The sequence below is a fragment of the Bos indicus genome, chromosome X, assembly GCF_029378745.1.
Source record: "Bos indicus isolate NIAB-ARS_2022 breed Sahiwal x Tharparkar chromosome X, NIAB-ARS_B.indTharparkar_mat_pri_1.0, whole genome shotgun sequence".
In the NCBI taxonomy this organism is placed as follows: domain Eukaryota; kingdom Metazoa; phylum Chordata; class Mammalia; order Artiodactyla; family Bovidae; genus Bos; species Bos indicus.
Genome location: NC_091789.1, coordinates 15375 through 37146, shown reverse-complemented (window position 1 = coordinate 37146; position 21772 = coordinate 15375). Strand labels below are relative to the sequence as shown.

At 37.5% G+C, this 21772-nt stretch overlaps 1 protein-coding gene across 1 annotated transcript in view; it reads left to right on the top strand.

Annotated features, from left to right (window-relative positions):
• The window catches only part of KLHL4 (kelch like family member 4), a 105233-nt gene extending 100879 nt beyond the window's left edge, over positions 1-4354 (top strand). The window contains exons 10-11 of the mRNA XM_070783584.1: positions 1032-1203; positions 2418-4354. Of these exons, the coding sequence (XP_070639685.1) occupies positions 1032-1203; positions 2418-2477 (232 nt within the window). The 3' untranslated portion in view covers positions 2478-4354. The remainder of the gene's footprint in view (positions 1-1031; positions 1204-2417) is intronic.
• Positions 4355-21772: the final 17418 nt, after the last annotated feature.

The window sequence follows — 21772 nt, the reverse complement described above, 5'->3', positions numbered from 1 at the left end:
ATTCTTTGTTGAACACGAGCTAGTTGTGGAGATTGGGAGCTGCTCTTCATTGTGGTGCGCTGGCTTCTCGTTGCAGTAGTTTCTCTTGTGTGGAAGCACAGGCTCCAGTCTCGAGGGCTTCAGTAGTTGCAGCATGTGAATTTCAGTAGTTGTGGCTCCTGGGTCCTAGAGCTCAAGCTCCGTAGTTGTGTACCATGAGCTTGATTGCCCCATGTCATGTGAAATCTTCCCAGACTTGGAGATCAAACCGGTGTCCCCTACACTGGCACGTGGATTCTTAACCACTGGGACCATGAGGGAAGTTCTGTTCTCTTGTTTTAGATTTTATTATTATGTATTTGGTTCAAATTTTAGTAAATAATTCCTGGAGAAGATTTTAATTAATACTGATTACTGAGTGCTCTGTCATTTTGCTTACAAAATATATTTGGAGATGAGGAATCAACTTCAAATTAAAATGTAAATAAAAATCCCAGGGTCCTGTGAAGATGAATAAGAACTTTCATGGAAGAAAGAATAAGAATAAGAAAAATAATAAGACTGTGGTCACTGTAACCACAAACAGTATTAAAACCATGGTAACCATAGTTTATTTAACAAAAAGGCAATTATATTCTGATTTACTTAAAATGTGAGCTCTCATAAACAAGATCAGGCATCACATGTATAACTTTGATAAAGAATAAGAGAAAAATGCGTTCCAACCATCATACTAAATGCCAAAGAGGGCATTTTTCACATAACGTTAAGATGCCAATGTGTGAAGTTTCCTCAGAAAATCTGAGAACTGATCAAAGAAATGCATGGCATTTTTTAAAGGAAATTCACTTTCACTATGCTTTGAGTGCCCTCTGGTGGCTGAAGAGAATTCTGTCATAGCCTTAATATTTATTACTCTGATTACATTTGCTATTTATAAGGTATTTTTAAATTTCTTTTTATTAGATAAGTATATATTTTATTAATTTATATTATTTTTAATTTTAACACTGTATAACTTTCTTTTCAATTGTCTGCCTGAACTTCTTAAGGTATGATCCAAAAAATGATTCATGGTCAACTGTGGCACCTCTGAGTGTTCCTCGAGATGCTGTTGCTGTATGTCCCCTTGGAGACAGACTCTATGTGGTTGGAGGATATGATGGACATACTTATTTGCACACTGTTGAATCGTATGATGCACAGAAAGATGAATGGAGAGAGGTACTCTTAATTTAAGTATCCAAATTGATATATTTCAGGGTTTAACTCAAAATTAAAATATATATTTGGAATTCATCCCATTCTCTTCTAGGGCTGAATCAAATTACTTTAGTGAAATTTATTGCATGTGCTTTATTTAGCTATATAGAATTATTAATTGAGCTGTTTGATCATTAGTAGAATCCATCAGTATTTATATAAAGTGAGGACAAGACATTTTCTAAGCTTCATGGACTCATTCCTTTTATAGAAAAGTGAATCAGATTCAATAATCCAAGAGCTTTACTCTCTAACCAACTTTTTATGTATGTATTTTGACTTGAGAAGCAAGGAATAATATCTTTATCTACAAGTGTCTGTCCCTTCTTATCGACTGGTGCCCAGGAGAAAAATCTTTCAGTCTCCTCCTTATAGAGATTCTACAAATTGCAACACTCTTAAGTACTAATAAGTTATTCATGGATTTGGTGCACAGTAAAAGACTGGAATTAAACCCTATAAAGAGTTCTGGGTATCAACAGAAGAAATTCTAAGGAAAATATTAATATAAGAAGTGGCACAGAAATAACATGGGTTTCTATCTCTTTACTCCAACAATATGATTCATTATGACCCTCAGAAATACTCAAGTTCTGCCATATAGTTAGCTCTTAAATTTACAATGATTAAGACCAGCTTAGTAATGGAAAGAAATATTTGGCAAACAAGGATATTGGTCAAATATGATAAAAAAATGTTTTTCTAACATTGTGTAAATTATTTTTCAGAAAATTATAGACAACTAGTTAAGAGATATAGATTCTATTCCAGGTATTTCACTGTTTCATTGTGTGACCTTGCAAAGGGTGAAAGAGAACAACTAGATAAACAGATTATAACTCCTATATCCCTAATTATTTTCATTCATTTTCTTGCTTACCCCTAACAAAAACATTGAAGGATAAGTATTATTGGTTTCAATTTTTTAAGTGAGAAATTACAAAGGCGGTGAAACTTAACCAAGATCAGCTGTCCTTCAAACTCAGATCTACTGCATCTTAAAGACTATGCTGTCTCCACATTGGAATGTTATCTGGGCTGCATTTTCCATTATCTTTATACAAGATGAAGGCTGGGCCAGAATAGCTGAGGATTTTTTCAGCTCCAATATATTATGCCAAAGACAGAGTTCATTCAAACAGCATTTCTTTCTTTATTTTTGTTTTCTGCATTAGGAAGTTCCTGTTAACATTGGAAGAGCTGGTACATGTGTTGTGGTGGTGAAGCTACCATAAACTATCTTTATCAAAGGGGAGAAAACCATATAATTTCAAGAAATGAAGTAGGAAGAGAAGAGGAAGAAGAAACATGTCCTTTCCTTCGATTAGTAATCAACATGAAAATTCTTGTGTCATTTTAATGTATAGTTATAAATGCTCTCATTTGTGAAGCCAAAGTAAGTTTTTGAACATAAATTACATATGGCTGTTTAGTGTATATGTTGTTACAGTTGATATAAATGAAAAGCCAGTAGTCTAGGTTTAGCCTTATTATTTTAAAATGTTAAAAATGCTTCAGGGAAATTGATAGTGACCAAAGTATTAAAGGTTATAAAAGTATGGATAATTTTAAGTTAAGAGTCTGATAAGTTAAGAATATTTTCTATTTCCAAAAAAAAAAAAAAAAAAGCATCCTATCATTTGGAACATAACTAATATAAAAGATCTAAAGCTTAAATTATAACATTTGATTTTTAGTAAAACATCATCCTCATATTCAAATAGTATCCCAAATAGCTAAATAGTACCTCACATTTACCAAGAGGTAAAAAATAGGTTAAAAAAAAAGCTCAGACATTATTTGTTATGCTGATCACAGCATGTTAAAATTTTCACAGACATTCTTTTTATAGTACCATCTTTAAAAGCACACATACAGATTTGGTAATTCCTTAACATGTTGTCATGTTAGATTTCTTACCAGTAAAATATTATTGTAATTTCATATACACAATCTATACAATATAGTGGTGACTATCTATCATAATGATACAAACTTTGATGTTAGCTTTTGAGTGTCAGGGCCTCACTTATATACACATTAATATTAGCCTTAAATATTTCTGCAAACTCTTGTAACACCTGTCATTGTAAACAAGTTTTCAAAATCAAAGCAGTTTTTAAACAGTAGTAAAATTGAGGTGTTCTGCAATATTAACACATGGAAACACCAAAATATTCAACATCCGTGGTTAATTCTATATCTTTTACGTACAAGTACATGTTTTTGTGTTAATTTTGTATTTATCCCGTAAAGAATGTTAAGGATATACATACTCAAAAAGTATTTAAATTAAAAAACAACAAAAAAACCTAACTGGGTAGTATTTTACTTTTAAATTCTTACTTCCGTGTTCAATTATAAAAAATATTTAAGAAAATATTTTAAAAAAAAACCTTCTTTATGACAGTAACTTTTCAAGTAAATTACAATTTTAGAATTTCTGCAATATGTTCTTTTAAATGGATGTTGTATTGTAGTATGTGAAACCAACAAATAAAATCCAGAGATGCTTATAAAATGTACTACCTTTTAAGTTTTTTTAAAATATAAATTTATTTATTTTAATTGGAGGTTAATTACTTTACAATATTGTATTGGTTTTGCCATACATCAACATGAATCTGCCACAGGTATACACGTGTTCCCCATCCCGAACCCCCCTCCCTCCTTCCTCCCCATACCATCCCTCTGGGTCGTCCCAGTGCACCGGCCCCAAGCAACCAATATCATGCATCAAACTTGGACTGGTGATTTGTTTCATATATGATATTATACATGTTTCAATTCCATTCTCCCAAATCATCCCACCCTCTCCCTCACCAACAGAGTCCAAAAGACTGTTCTATACATCTGTGTCTCTTTTGCTGTCTCACATACAGGGTTATTGTCACCATCTTTCTAAGTTCCATATATATGCATTAGTATATTGTATTGGTGTTTTTCTTTCTGGCTTACTTCACTCTGTATAATAGGCTCCAGTTTCATCCACCTCGTTGGAGCAACATAAATGTATGAAGATATTTGCGCTTTGACAAACTGAATTTAAATAAAATCTATTTCCTCTGGTTATAAAGAGTGTGGCTTTAAATTATGTCAAATGCACCTTTAATTGGCCTTTTAATATTTAAAGTTCCAATAGCTAAAATATTTAAATATGAAAATAAAATTCTCCTGTTTTGTTTCTTATTCCTGCCATTCAGTGTCTTTAATTCTAAATAAAGAGCTATAGACATCTTGAGTTCTAAGGGTAGAGATGGAAGCACAGAGATGCTATAAAACACACACACACACCACAGAGTTCTGTTGGATTTTAAATTCATACCTTATCAAAATCAATGCAGAGGTAGAGTTATTTTTATCTGCAGAGCAAAGTTTAACCTGTCAAGTTAAATTGGAATATGAGCCAGAGGGAAAAAAAAAAAAAAGATCAAAGGACCTATCATAGCCAGTGGTGATGCTCCACTTCTGGGACTATATTCAAAGGAAATGAAAACTCTAACTTGAAAAGATATCTGCATCCTCATGTTCAGAGCAGCATTAATTACAATGGCCAAGATATGGAAACAACCTAAGTGTCCATTGATGGATGAATGGATAAAGACACTGGGGTCTGTCTACCTACCCCACTGGAATATTATTTTGCCATAACAATGAGGAAATCCTACCATTTCAATAACATGGATAAATCTAGAAAGCATTATGCTGAGTGAAATAAGTCAGAGAAAAACAAATATTACTTTATGATCTCACGTGTGGAGTCTAAGAAAAAAGAGACAAAAAAGCCAAACTTATAGGAAAATGTATCAGACATGTGGTTACTAAAGGCAGAGGGTGGATGAAAGAGGAATTGGAGGAAGGTGGTCAAAAAGTACAATTTTCCAGTTAAGATGTATTTGTATGTTAGATACTCATTTGTGTCCGACTCTTTGTTTCCCTGTGGAATGTAGCTTGCCAAGCTCCTCTGTACATGGAATTCTCCAAGTAAGAATACTGGAGTGGGTACCCATTCCCTTCTTCAGGGGATCTTCCCAACCCAGAGATTGAGCTTGCATCTCCTGCATTGCAGGCGAATTCTTCCTGAGCTACCAGGGAAGTCCCAGTTATAATATAAATAAGTACTAAGACTATAATGTACAATGCAATGATTATAGTTAACACTTTTTAATGTAATACATAGGAAAGTTTTTAAGAAGTTAAGTCCTGTGTTCTCACACAAGGAAAAAAATTTTTTTTCTTTTTCTTCTTTATTTTCTCTTTATTATATTTATTTGAAATGATGAATGTTAGCTGAGCCATTGCAATAATCATTTCACAATATATATAAATTAAGTCATCATGCAGTATGCCTTAAACTTATACAGTGATGTATTCATTATGTATCAATAAGACTAGAAAAAATATTGTGCTTGGGCCTCTATGGCTTAGTTGGGTTGCTAAAATGTGAGCAGATCTGAGCAGTCAGAATGGAGAGCTGCAGAGGCTCAGAGTACTAAGGCGCAAATTCACCTGCTTCAGTCAAATCTAGTTGGAGAAGGGAGTCACAGCGGCAGCCTCTTGCTACCATGACATGATGGAAATGACCTATCAGTCTGGTTTAAGGTAACACAGATAAGAAAGGGAATTACTAATTTATAAACGCTCTCAGGAAGTGTAAGCACTGATACATCTAGATATTATACTCATATTGGAAAGAAAATATTGATTTTTCTTTAATCACTATAACCTTACTCTCAGGTTACCACACTCTGCAGCTCTCAGCCTATATTATGATGACTCTCCAGACAGCTACTTTCTCATTATTTCTACAAGGAATGCATGAACTTCTAAATATCTTCTATATTGCATAGGAGCTGAAGGAGACTCTAGGGCACTAAACTCAGGTCCTCTCTCTGCATAACTATGCCATCCATCAACTTGATTCAGATTTGGTAGCTGGTACAATTTAATATCGAGGGAACACTGAAAAGAAGTCTTTCCCATAGTCCCAAACGGAGTAGAGAACTAAAACTCTAATTTCGGATTTTCTCTTAAACTCTCTAACAAGTTTCTCACCCCAAGATCCTATTCTGAGAAAAGAAAAGAAGACTATAAAACATACATTTCTTCAGCTGTCATCTTTGTCTTACCACAGGTACCTGAAATAATTAAGCTGAAGAAGAGGGACAGATTTTTCAGTTACTTTTGCATTCCTGTTATAATCCTAATCTGCTCCCTTTACAGACACACACGCACACACACACACATTGCATATACAAACAATGGGAGAAATGAGTATATCTAGCAAAATACTGGAATCTCACACATGATAAATGTTAAAAGGTAAAACACATTAATAGCCTTCAAAAATAATACTCCAGTGTCACAAATATTTATTAAGGATCTACTGTGTCTTAAGCCCTAGTAATATACATATTAATTAGGACTAAGTAAATGGCAGCCCACTTCAGTATTCTTGCCTGGAAAATCCCATGGACCGTGGAGCCTGGTAGGTTACAGTCGATGGGGTCGCAAAGAGTCGGACATGATGGAGTGACTTCACTTTCACTTTCTATGAAATCTCTACCAAATCCAGGTCCATATAACTTATATTATATTCTAAGTAATGGACAATCAGTATTTGATGGTCTTTCCTCTACAAAGGCAACTGAAATTTCCAAATTCATGTATCATCTAAGGTCATGGAGATCCTCATACCAACAGCCTGATTCCACAAGGTATATTCAGTATCTATCTGAGTGGTTAAATAATCCTATCTGTATCATAATTAACTAGACCTTGCCAGAATATGTACAGGCTCTGGCCCTTGGAGAACAACTAGTCTTACTGAAGAACAGCCCTGAAAATACATAATCAGAAGATTTTGAGAAAATGATGTAAATAAAATGGTGGCATAGGAATATCTGCTACATCCAAGGAGTGGTAGCTGCATGGGCGCAGGAGGGCCTAGAGGAGCTATCCCACATTGAAGGTCAGAAAGGGTGGCAGTGAGGAGATACCCCTCGTCCAAGGTAAGGAGCAGCGGCTGTGCTTTGCTGGAGCAGGTGTGAAGAGATACCCCACACCCAAGGTAAGAGAAACCCAAGTAAGACGGTAGGTATTGCAAGAGGGCGTCAGAGGGTAGACACACTGAAACCATACTCACAGAAAACTAGTCAATCTAATCACACTAGGACCACAGGCTAGTCTAACTCAATGAAACTAAGCCATGCCTGTGGGGCAATTCAAGATGGGCGGGTCATGGTGAAGAGATCTGACAGAATGTGGTCCACTGGAGAAGGGAATGGCAAACCACGTCAGTATTCTTGCCTTGAGAACCTCATGAACAGTATGAAAAGGCAAAATGATAGGATACTGAAAGAGAAACTCCCCAGGTCAGTAGGTGCCCAATATGCTACTGGAGATCAGTGGAGAAATGACTCCAGAAAGAATGAAGGGATGGAGCCAAAGCAAAAATAGTACCCAGCTGTGGATGTGACTGGTGACAGAAGCAAGGTCCGATGCTGTAAAGAGCAATATTGCATAGGAAACTGGAATGTCAGGTCCATGAATCAAGGCAAATTGGAAGTGGTCAAACAAGAGATGGCAAGAGTGAATGTCAACATTCTAGGAATCCGCAAACTCAAATGGACTGGAATGGGTGAATTTAACTCATATGACCATTATATCTACTACTGCAGGCAGGAATCCCTCAGAAGAAATGGAGTAGCCATCATGGTCAACAAAAGAGTCCGAAATTCAGTACTTGGATGCAATCTCAAAAACGACAGAATGATCTCTGTTCGTTTCCAAGGCAAACCATTCAATATCACAGTAATCCAAGTCTATGCCCCAACCAGTAATGCTGAAGAAGCTGAAGTTGAACTATGAAGACCTACAAGACCTTTTAGAACTAACACCCAAAAAAGATGTCCTTTTCATTATAGGGGACTGGAATGCAAAAGTAGGTAGTCAAGAAACATCTGGAGTAACAGGCAAATTTGGCCTTGGAATACAGAATGAAGCAGGGCAAAGACTAATAGAGTTTTGCCAAGAAAATGCACTGGTCATAGCAAACACCCTCTCCCAACAACACAAGAGAAGACTCTACACATGGACATCACCACATGGTCAACACCAAAATCAGATTTATTATATTCTTTACAGCCAAAGATGGAGAAGCTCTATACAGTCAACAACAACAACAACAACAAAAAGACCAGGAGCTGACTGTGGCTCAGATCATGAACTCCTCATTGCCAAATTCAGACTGAAATTGAAGAAAGTAGGGAAAACCACTAGACCATTCAGGTATGACCTTAATCAAATCCCTTATGAGTAAACAGTGGAAGTGAGAAGCAGATTTAAGGGCCTAGATCTGATAGATAGAGTGCCTGATGAACTATGGAATGAGGTTCGTGACATTGTACAGGAGACAGGGATCAAGACTATCCCCATGGAAAAGAAATGCAAAAATGCAAAATGGCTGTCTGGGGAGGTCTTACAAATAGCTGTGAAAAGAAGAGAGGCGAAAAGCAAAGGAGAAAAGGAAAGATATAAGCATCTGAATGTAGAGTTCCAAAGAATAGCAAGAAGAGATAAGAAAGCCTTCCTTAGCGATCAATGCAAAGAAATAGAGAAGGGGAAAGGCTAGAGATCTCTTCAAGAAAATTAGAGATACCAAGGGAATATTTCATGCAAAAATGGGCTCGATAAAGGACAGAAATGGTATGGACCTAACAGAAGCAGAAGATATTAAGAGGAGGTGGCAAGAATACACAGAAGAACTGTACAAAAAAATCTTCATGACCCCGATAATCACAATGGTGTGATCACTCATCTAGAGCCATACATCCTGAAATATGAAGTCAAGTGGGCCTTAGAGGCATCCCTACGAACAAAGCTAGTGGAGGTGATGGAATTCCAGTTGAGCTATTTCAAACCCTGAAAGATGATGCTGTGAAAGTGCTGCACTCAATATGCCAGCAAATTTGGAAAACTCAGCAGTGGCCACAGGACTGGAAAAGGTCCATTTTCATTCCAATCCCAAAGAAAGGCAATGCCAAAGAACGCTCAGACTACTGCACAATTGCACTCATCTCACATGCCAGTAAAGTAATGCTCAAGATTCTCCAAGCCAGGCTTCAGCAATACATGAACCATGAACTTCCTGATGTTCAAGATGGTTTTAGAAAAGGCAGAGGAACCAGATATCAAATTGCCAACATCCACTGGATCATGAAAACAGCAAGAGAGTTTCAGAAAAACATCTATTTCTGTTTTATTGACTATGCCAAAGCCTTTGACTGTGTGGATCACAATAAACTGTGGAAAATTCTGAAAGAGATGGGAATACCAGACCACCTGATTTGCCTCTTGAGAAATCTGTATGCAGGTCAGGAAGCAAAAGTTAGAACTGGACATGGAATAACAGACTGGTTCCAAATAGGAAAAGGAATACGTCAAGGCTGTATATTATCACCCTGCTTATTTAACTTATATGCAGAGTACATCATGAGAAATGCTGGACTGAAAGAAGCACAAGCTGGCATCAAGATTGCTGGGAGAAATATCAATAACCTCAGATATGCAGATGACACCACCCTTATGGCAGAAAGTGAAGAGGAACTCAAAAGCCTCTTGATGAAAGTGAAAGTGGAGAGTGAAAAAGTTGGCTTAAAGCTCAACATTCAGAAAACGAAGATCATGGCATCTGGTCCCATTAATTCATGGGAAGTAGATGGGGAAACAGTAGAAACTGTGTCAGACTTTATTTTTTTTGGGCTCCAAAATCACTGCAGATGGTGACTGCAGCCATGAAATTAAAATATGCTTACTCCTTGGAAGGAAAGTTATGACCAATCTAGATAGCATATTCAAAAGCAGAGACATTACTTTACCAACAAAAGTCCATGTAGTCAAAGCCACGGTTTCTCCAGTAGTCATGTATGGATATGAAAGTTGGATCATAAATAAAGCTGAACCCTGAAGAATTGATGCTTTTGAACCGTGATGTTGCAAAAGACTTGAGAATCCCTTGGACTGCAATGACATCCAACCAGTCCTTCCTAAAGGAAATCAGACCTGAATATTCTTTGGGTGGACTGATTTTGAATTGAAACTCTAATACTTTGGCCACCTGATGTGAAGAGCTGACTCATTTGAAAAGACCCTGATGATGGGAAAAATTGAAGGCAGGAGGAGAAAGGTATGACAGAGGATGAGATGGTTGGATCACATCACCGACTTAATGGACATGAGTTTGATTAAACTCTGGCAGTTGGTGATGGACAGGAAGGCCTGGCGTGCTGCAGTCCATGGGGTCGCAAAGAGTTGGACACAACTGATCGACTGAACTCAACTGAACTGTGTCCAGCAGTCCCAGACAGCATCCATTACCTCAGGCAGCTTTTTTTGGCTCCCGGTTACTAGAAGGCCCTTTTGAACTCAGTTCTCTACCAGGAAACTGGCCAGTTCCAGTGGTTCCAGGTGACTGGTGGCCACAAGTGATTGTTTCTCTCCAGGAAGCTTCTTTGTCTTCACACTTCCACATGCTTCCATGAGTCAAAGCCCTCAATGCACTCTGGCACCTGCTGGCTCCCACAGACTTAGGCATCTCCAGTGTGGATCTGGGGACAACCCACCAAGGTGACAGCTGAATCTCTTGGAACCAAATTCCTAACAAACTGTCGTGAATACATGCTCTCAGCTTACCCCAGCATAAGTTGGCTCCTATGGCATCAGGTAGCTCATGTAGCAACAGATTTCAATTGTGCCCCAGTATATTCCAGTAGTGGCTGGATTCTACTGCCCTGCGTGGCTCTTGTAGCCTCAGGTTCCCAATCAGTGCCAGAGACAAAGGATTAAGAGAGAATCCAGCAGGGACCATTGCCAAACTAATTACCCTATCAGAGGCTTTCATAACCCATTTCAGCACCATGGAATTCAAGGTCTCCAGCAAGGAGGAGAAAACAGTCCCAAACTCATTTTACAAGACCGTCTTTACCCAGATACCAAATCCAGATAAGAATCCCACAAGACAAGAGAAATACAGGCCAATATTACTATGAATATAAACACACACACACACAAAATCAGCCTTAAAGAAGAAGTAAATTCTGATACTTGCTACAACATGGATGAAACTATGCTAAGTCGGCTTACAAAAACACAAAGGCTGCATGATTCCACTTATATGAAGTATTTAAAATAACAGAATTCATAAAGACAGAAAGTAGAGTAGTGGTTAGCAGGGATTTGGAGCCAGGGATAATAGAAAATTAATGTTTAATGGGCACAGAGTTTCAGTTTAGGATGATGAAAATGTTCTGGTAGTGATGATGGCTACACAACAAAGTAAATATAGTCAGTGCTGCTAAATTGTTGTTATTTTTCAGTCACTAAGGTCCTGTCCAACTTTTTGCAATCCCATGGACTGTAGCATGCCAGGCTCCTCTGTTCTCCACTATATCCTGGAATTTGCCAATTACACTTAATTTTTAATGTTAACTTTATGTCATGCATATTTTACTACAATAAAAACAGAAAAGTTAATGGATCATAGACCTTAATGTAAGACCCTAATCCAAGAGGGTTGTGTAAAACATTATTAACCCTCTTAGATTAAAATTTAGGAGTTAATTTGCATGAACTCTGATAATGTTTTCTTAGAAATGGCTCCAAAGGCATGGTGATAAAAGACAAAATAAATAAATTATACTTTATCAAAATTAAAAGTATTGGTGTTTTAAAAGACACTATCAAAAAACTAAATGGGATAAACTTGATATCTGGTAAGTGGTTTGCATCCAGAAGTTTTTAAAAAATAACTCATTAATTAAATGATACATAATCCAATTTTAAAATGTACAAAGAATTTTAATAGGTATTTCTCCAAAAAAAGATATATGGATGTCCAATAAACACATGAAAACAAGCTCAAAATCATTAACTATCAGAAAGGGTGCACACAGAGTCACAGAAGATACTGAGTTAGACTGGCTCACTGAAGATACCATAATTCAAATATCCCAGTCAATTAGCCTTGGATGTGACCCAAGAGGGAAAAACATAAAAAACTTTCATAAGACTCTGCACAATTTGTTCTAACTATATATGACATTCAAAGTAGGTAGAAAGTTTTAATTTAGACAATTAAGAGATTAAAGAAATTTCAATTGTACATCAAAAAAGAGCCTTTGTAGAGCAGGGTCACAAGGTATTCAAAAGGAATATCCTAATTCAGTTCAACCCTTCTTATGTACCTTACACTTTTCCTCAGTGTTAATAGTCTATAGTAAATCAAATCCCTTACAATTATACAGTGGAAGTAACAAATAGATTCAAGGGGTTACATCTGATAGACAGAGTGCCTGAAGAACTATGGATGGAGGTTTGTGACACTGTACAGGAGACAGGGATCAAGACCATTCCCAAGGAAAAGAAATGCAAAAAGGCAGAATGGTTGTCTGAGGAGGCCTTACAAATAGCTGTGAATAGAAGAGAAGCAAAAGGCAAAGGAGAAAAAGAAAGATATACCCATTTAAATGTAGAATTCTAAAGAATAACAAGGAGAGATAAGAAAGCCTTAGTGATCAATGCAAACAAATAGAGGAAGACAATAGAATGGGGAAATCTAGAGATCTCTTCAAAAAAAAATTAGAGATACCAAGGGAACATTTCATGCAAAGATGGGCCCAATAAAGGACAGAAATGGTATGGATGAAACAGAAGATGATATTAAGAAGAGGTGACAAGATACATAGAAGAACTATACAAAAAAAGATCTTCATGACCTAGATAATCATGATGGTGTGATCACTCACCTAGAGCCAGATATCCTGGAATGTGAAGTCAAGTGGGCCTTAGGAAGCATCACAATGAACAAAGCTAGTGGAGGTGATGAAATTCCAGTTGAGCTATTTCAAATACTAAAAGAAGATGCTGTGAAAGTGTTACAGTCACGTGCCAGCACGTTTGGAAAACTCCGCAGTGGTCACAGGACAGGAAAAGGTCAGATTTCATTCCAATTCCAAAGAAAGGCATTGCCAAAGAATGTTCAAACTACTGCACAATTGCACATATCTCACACACTAGCAAAGTAATGATCAAAATTCTCCAAGGCAGGCTTCAACAGTTCGTGAACTATGAACTTTCAAATGTTCAAGCTGTATTTAGAAAAGGCATAGGAACCAGAGATCAAATTGCCAACATCTGTTGGATCATCATAAAAGCAAGAGAGTTCCAGAAAAACATCTATTTCTACTTTATTGACTATGCCAAAGCCTTTGACTGCATGGATCACAACAAACTAAGGGAAATTCTTAAAGAGATGAAAATACCAGGCCACCTGACCTGCCTGTTGAGAAACCTGTATGCAGGTCAGGAGGCAACAGTTAGAACTGGACATGGAACAACAGACTGGTTCCAAATAGGAAAAGGAGTACGTCAAGGCTGTATATTATCACCCTGCTTATTTAACTTATATGCAGAATACATCATGAGAAACGCTGGGCTGGAAGAAGCACAAGTTGGCATCAAGATTGCTGGGAGAAATATCAATAACCTCAGATATGCAGATGACACCACCCTTATGGCAGAAAGTGAAGAGGAACTCAAAAGCCTCTTGATGAAAGTGAAAGTGGAGAGTGAAAAAGTTGGCTTAAAGCTCAACATTCAAAAAACGAAGATCATGGCATTTGGTCCCATCACTTCATGGGAAATATATGGGGAAATAGTGGAAACATTGGCTGACTTTATTTTTTGGGGTTCCAAAATCACAGCAGATGGTGATTGCAGCCATGAAATTAAAAGACGCTTGCTCCTTGGAAACAAAAAAGTCATGACCAACCTAGACAGTATATTAAAAAGTAATATAAAGTATATTAAAAGTATACAATGTATACTTAAATAATGTATATTAAAAGTATTCAATAGATATGAAAAAGTAATATAATTACTTTGCCAACAAACATCTGACCAATCAAAGCTATGGTTTTTCCCGTAGTCATGTATGGATATGAGAGTTGGACTATAAAGAAAACTGAGTTCCAAAGACTTGATACTTTTGAACTGTGATGTTGGAGAAGACTCTTCAGATCCAACCTGTCCATATTAAAGGAAATCTGTCCTGAGTATTCACTGGAAAGACTGATGCTGAAGCTGAAACTCCAATACTTAGGTCGCTTGATTCAAAGAACTGACTCATCTGAAAAGACCCTGACGTTAGGAAAATAGAAGGTGGGAGGAGAAGGGGATGACAGAGGATGAGATGGTTGGATGGCATCACCGACAAGATGGGTGTGAGTTTGAGTAAACTCCAGAAGTTGGTGATGGACAGGGAGGCCTGTCATGCTGCAGTCTATGGGGTCGCAAAGAGTTGGACACGACTGAGCGACTGAGTGAACTGAATAGTCTATGGATCTATGATACTTTGAAATCATCAAACTAATATGTGATAAAGCTAATAAGGATGAAATACATATTACCTGACACTATTCTAATGCTTTTCCTACAAGGTCACAGAAAGAGTTGGCAAAATAAGGGATATAGGAGTAAAATTAAGAGAGGAAGAGCCTATTGAGATAAAGCTTACATGTGGTTTTAATCCCATAAAGATTTTATATTTTTCTCTTAAATACAATTTAAACTCACTAAAATATGCTAGTTTAAGTGTAAAAGTTTATTGGACTTTTAAATTTTAATTTATTTTTTATTGAAGCATAGTTGCTTTATGTTAATTAGATTTTAAAAATTGAACTATAGCCCTAGTAAAAGTACAGAAAATTTCCAACACCCAGCAAACTTCCATTTTCCTGCTTTTACTAAATCTCAACTCACATAGGCAAACACTCATCTTATTTCTTTTTTTTAAATTTTATTTTTATTTTTTATTTTATTTTTTAAATTTACAATATTGTATTGGTTTTGCCATATATCACCATGAATCCGCCACAGGTATACACGTGTTCCCTGTCCTGAACCCTCCTCCCTCCTTTCTCCCTCTGTACATTCCTCTGGGTCGTCCCAGTGCACGAGCCCCTAGCATCCAGTATCGTGCATTGAACCTGGACTGGTGACTTGTTTCATATATGATATTATACATGTTTCAATGCCATTCTCCTAAATCATCCCACCCTCTCCCTCTCCCACAGAGTCCAAAAGACTGTTCTATACATCTGTGTCTCTTTTGCTGTCTTGTATACAGGGTTACTGTTACCATCTTTCTGAATTCCATATATATGCATTAGTATACTGTACTGGTGTTTTTCTTTCTGCCTTACTTCACTCTGTATAATAGGGTCCAGTTTCATCCACCTAATTAGAACTGATTCAAATGTATTCTTTTTAATGGCTGAGTAATACTCCATTGTGTATATGTACCACAGCTTTCTTATCCATTCATCTGCTGATGGACGTCTAGGTTGTTTCCATGTCCTGGCTATTATAAACAGTGCTGTGATGAACATTGGGGTACACGTGTCTGTTTCAATTCTGGTTTCCTTCGTGTGTATGCCCAGCAGTGGGATTGCTGGGTCATAAGGCAGTTCTATTTCCAGTTTTTAAGGAATTGCCACACTTCTCCATAGTGGCTGTACTAGTTTTCATTCCCACCAACAGTGTAAGAATGTTCCCTTTTCTTCACACCCTCTCCAGCATTTATTGCTTGTAGACTTTTGGGTCGCAGCCATTCTGACTGGTGTGAAATGGTACCTCATAGTGGTTTTGATGTGCATTTCTCTGATAATGAGTGATGCTGAGCATCTTTTAAGAGCAGGGAGAGGTTTTACTTGTTCCTGAGTCTCATAAAAGTGAAGTCATTTAGTGCGTAGAATTTTGTACCTTGCTTTATTCACTCAGCATAATGTTCAAATAGCTGTGAAAAGAAGAAAAGTGAAAAGCAAAGGACAAAAGAAAAAATATATCCATGTGAATGCAGAGTTACAAAGAATAACAAAGATAAGAAAGCATTTCTCAGCAACCAATGCAAAGAAATAGAGGAAAACAATAGAATGGGAAAGACTAGAGATCTCTTCAAAAAAATTAGAGAGACCAAGGGAACTTTTCATGCAAAGATGGGCTCAATAAAGGACAGAAATGGTATGGGCCTGATAGAAGCATAAGATATTAAGAAGTGGTGGCAAAAATACATAGAAGAACTATACAAAAAAGATATTCAAGACCCAGTTAACCATGATGGTGAGATCCCTGACCTAGAGTCAAACATTCTGGAATGTGAAGTCAACTAGGCCTTAGGAAGCACCACTATGAACAAAGCTAGTGGAGGTGATGGAACTCCAGTTGAGCTAATTCAAATCCTGAAAGATGATGCTGTGAAAGTGCTGCACTCAATATGTCAGCAAATTTGGAAAACTCAGCAGTGGCCACAGGGCTGTAAAATGTCAGTTTTCATTCCAATCTCAAAGAAAGGCAATGCCAAAGAATACTCAAACTACCACTACTATAATTGCACTCATCTCACACGCTAGTAAAGTAATGCTCAAAATTCTCCAAGCCAGGCTTCAGCAATATGTGAACCGTGAACTTCCTGATGTTCAAGCTGGTTTTAGAAAAGGCAGAGGAACCAGAGATTAAATGGCCAACATCCGCTGGATCATCAAAAAAGCAAGAGAGTTGCAGAAAAACATCTATTTCGGCTTTATTGACTATGCCAAAGCCTTTGACTGTGTGGATCACAATAAACTGTGGAAAATTCTGAAAGAGATGGGAATACCAGACCACCTGACCTTCCTCTTGAGGAACCTGTATGCAGGTCAGGAAGCAACAGTTAGAACTGGACATGGAACAACAGACTGGTTCCAAATAGGAAAAGGAGTACATCAAAGCTGTATATTGTCACCCTGCTTATTTAACTTATATGCAGAGTATATCATGAGAAACGCTGTGCTGGAGGAAGCACAAGCTGAAATCAAGATTGCTGGGAGAAATGTCAATAACCTCATATATGCAGATGACACCACCCTTATGGCAGAAGTGAAGAAGAACTAAAGAACCTCTTGATGAAAGTGAAAGAGGAGAGTGTTGGGTTAAAACTCAACACTCAAAAAACGAAGATCATGGCATCTGGTCCCATCACTTAATGGCAAATAGATGGGGAAACAATGGAAATATTGGCTGACTTTATTCTTGGGGGCACCAAAATCACTGAAAATGGTGATTGCAGCCATGAAATTATAAGATGCTTACTCCTTGGAAGGAAAGTTATGACCAACCTAGAAAGCATATTAAAAAGCAGAGACATTACTTTGCCAACAAAGGTTCGTCTCGTCAAGGCTATGATTTTTCCATTAGTCATGTGTGGATGTGAGAGTTGGACTGTGAAGAAAGCTGAGGGCCAAAGAATTGATGCTTTTGAACTGTGGTGTTGGAGAATACTGTTGAGAGTCCCTTGGGCTGCAAGGAGATCCAGCCAGTCATCTCTAAAGGAAATCAGTCCTGGATATTCATTGGAAGGACTGATGCTGAAGCTAAAACTCCAATACTTTGGCCACCTGATGCGAAGAGCTGACTCATTTGAAAAGGCCCTGATGCTGGGAAAGATTGAGGGTAGGAGGAAAAGGAGACGCCAGAGGATGAGATCATTGGATGGCATCACCAACGCAATGGACATGTGTTTGTGTAGGCTCTGGGATTTGGTGTTGGACAGGGACGCCTGGCGTGCTACAGCTCATGGGGTCACAAAGAGTCAGACACGACTGAGTGACTGAATTGAACTGAACTGAATGTTCAAAGATGACCATGTTTTGCTGCTGCTGCTGCTGCTGCTTCATCGCTTTAGTCGTGTCTGACTCTGTGGGACCCCATAGACGGCAGCCCACCAGGCTCCCCCGTCCCTGGGATTCTCCAGGCAAGAACACTGGAGTGGGTTACCATTTCCTTCTACAATGCATGAAAGTGAAAAGTAAAAGTGAAGTCGCTCTGTGGTGTCCAACTCTAGCGACCCCATGGTCTGCAGCCTACCAGGCTCCTCTGTCCATGGGATTTTCTAGGCAAAAGTACTGGAGTGGGGATGCTTTGCTATCTAACAATAATTTACATTTTTTTCTTTTTTGAAGAATCTCTTTACCTATTGTCCTGAGTCAATAAGTAGAACTACTGTGTATTGTTTAACTTTACAAGTAATTATAAAAACCTTTGTGAAACAGACTGTGTGATTTTCCAATCCTACCAGCAATATGTGGTCAGATCAGATCAGATCAGTTGCTCAGTCATGTCCGACTCTTTGCGACCCCATGAATCCCAGCACGCCAGGCCTCCCTGTCCAACACCAACTCCCGGAGTTCACTGAGACTCACGTCCATCGAGTTAGTGATGCCATCCAGCCATCTCATCCTCTGTCGTCCCCTTCTCCTCTTGCCCCCAATCCCTCCCAGCATCAGAGTCTTTTCCAATGAGTCAACTCTTCGCATGAGGTGGCCAAAGTACTGGAGTTTCAGCTTTAGAATCATTCCTTCCAAAGAAATCATGTGGTAGTCCCATTTAATTCACATTTTAAACATTTGGTGTTTGCCGACCTTGCAAATTTTAGCCATTTTAGTAGGTATGAAATCATATCTCATATAGATTTTAATTTGCATTGGACTGCTGAATAATAATAATATGCACCTTTTCATGTCTTTAATCATCATTTTACATCTCCTTTTCAAAGTGTCTATTTAGGCTTTTTTTAATTTAAATTTATTTATTTTTATTATAAGAACTACCTTTTTATTTTTTCAAGTTGTAGCAATATTTTATTTTTTAAAATTTAAATTTATTTATTTTAATTGGAGGCTAATTACTTTACAATACTGTATTGGTTTTGACATACATCAACATGAATCTGCCACGGGTGTACACGTGCTCCCCATCCTGAACACCCCTCCCACCTCCCTCCCTATACCATCCCTCTGGGTCATCCCAGTCCACCAGCCCCAAGCATCCTGTATCCTGCATCGAACCTGGACTGGCAATTCATTTCTTATATGATATTATAGATGTTTCAATGCCATTCTCCCAAATCATCCCACCCTCTCCGTCTCCCACAGACTCCAAAAGACTGTTCTATACATCACTGTCTCTTTTGCTGTCTCGCATACAAGTTTATCATTACCATCTTTCTAAATTCCATATATATGTGTTAGTGTACTGTATTGGTGTTTTTCTTTCTGGCTTACTTCACTCTGTATAATAGGCTCCAGTTTCATCCATCTCATTAGAACTGACTCAAATGTTCATTTTAACGGCTGAGTAATACTCCACTGTGTATATGTATCACAGCTTTTTTATCCATTCGTCTGCTGATGGACATCTAGGTTGCTCCCATGTCCTGGCTATTATAAACAGTGCTGTGATGAACATTGGGGTACACATGTCTCTTTCAATTCTGGTTTCCTTGGTGTGTATGCCCAGCAGTGGGATTGCTGGGTCATAAGGCAGTTCTATTTCCAGTTTTTTAAGGAATCTCCACACTGTTCTCCATAGTGGCTGTACTAGTTTGCATTCCCACCAACAGTGTAAGAGAGTTCCCTTTTCTCCACACCGTCTCCAGCATTTATTGCTTGTAGACTTTTGGATAGTAGCCATTCTGATTGGCGTGAAATGGTACCTCATTGTGGTTTTGATTTGCATTTCTCTGATAATGAGTGATGTTGAGCATCTTTCCATGTGTTTCTTAGCCATCTGTATGTCTTCTTTGAAGAAATGTCTGTTTAGTTCTTTGGCCCATTTTTTGATTGGGTCGTTTATTTTTCTGGCATTGAACTGTAGGAGTTGCTTGTATATTTTTGAGATTAGTTGTTTGTCCATTGCTTCATTTGCTATTACTTTCTCCCATTCTGAAGGCTGTCTTTTCACCTTGCTTATAGTTTCCTTTGTTGTGCAGAAGCTTTTAAGTTTAATTAGGTCCGATTTGTTTATTTTTGCTTTTACTTTCAATATTCTTGGAGGTGGGTCATAGAGGATCCTGCTGTGATTTATGTCAGAGAGTGTTTTGCCTATGTTCTCCTCTAGGAGTTTTCTAGTTTCTGGTCTTACGTTTAGATCTTTAATCCATTTTGAGTTTATTTTTGTGTAGGGTTTTAGAAAGTGTTCTTGTTTCATTCTTTTACAAGTGGTTGGCCAGTTTTCCCAGCACCAATTGTAAAAGAGATTGTCTTTTCTCCATTGTATATTCTTGCCTCCTTTGTCAAAGATAAGGTGTCCATAGGTGCGTGGGTTTATCTCTGGGCTTTCTATTTTGTTCCATTGATCTATATTTCTGTCTTTGTGCCAGTAACATACTGTCTTGATGACTGTGGCTTTGTAGTAGAGCCTGAAGTCAGGCAAGTTGATTCCTCCAGTTCCATTCTTCTTTCTCAAGATTGCTTTGGCTATTCGAGGTTTTTTTATTTCCATACAAATTGTGAAATTATTTGTTCTAGCTCTGTGAAAAATACTGTTGGTAGCTTGATAGGGATTACATTGAATCTATAGATTGCTTTGGGTAGTATACTCATTAAGCATTTTTCTTTTGATTATTATTGACTTGTAAGTGTTCCTCATATATCTTGCAATAAGTTATTTGTCACATATATGTACTAAAATTTATTTTCAATCTCTGGTTTTCCTATTCATTTCTTAAACTTTTAAAAATTGAGGTATAATTGATTTTTAGCATATTCATTACATGTTACTTTTGTACACATTGCAAAATTATCAGTACAGTAAATCTAGTTAACATGTCACCTTACATAAAAAAATGAGAAGTCTCAAATTTACTCTTTTAGGAACTTTCAATTATGCCATACATTATTATCAACTATATTTACTGTGCCGTATGTTATATCACCATGGTTTATTTATTTTATAACTGGAATTTTATAACTTTTGACCCCCTTAGCCCATTTCACCCAATCTCCACCCTCAACTAAGGCAACCACCAGTCTTTTCACTGTATCTATGAGTTTGTTTTGGTTTTGTATTGTATTCTATACTCCACATATAAGTGAGGTCATTTGTCTTTCTCTTTCTGACATATTTTACTTAGCATAATAGCCTTAAGGCCCATTCATGTGTCACAAATGGAAAGATTTCTTCCCTCTTTATGACTGACTAGCATTCCATTGTGTGTTTGTTTGTATAAATATATATAAACATACATACCACATTTTTATCCATTGGTCTAACGATGGACTTGTAGGTTGTTTCTAAGTTCCTGCTGTCTGGAGCAATGCATATAAGTTGGGATAAATAATAGGCTAGTCAAAAGCTTGGTAGGAAAGACTGAGGAATGAGATGTTTTGCTGACAAGTGCTTTGTAAAACTCTGAAACATTACTAATAATCTAGAAGGACCCACATGCCCAGGACTGTGTACATGCTCAGGAGAGTTCTAAAAAGCATTAGGCTTCCACTCTGTTTAACTTAAAGGGTCTGTACAAATAAGAAATGAGAGTCAAGGCATAGTAATAAACCAAAAGACTGAATGCTGAGGATGTACCCTAACATGTATACAGAACATCTCAGCACTGGGAAACTTATTAGTCCCAAGTGTTTAAGGAAGTCTCTGTGGA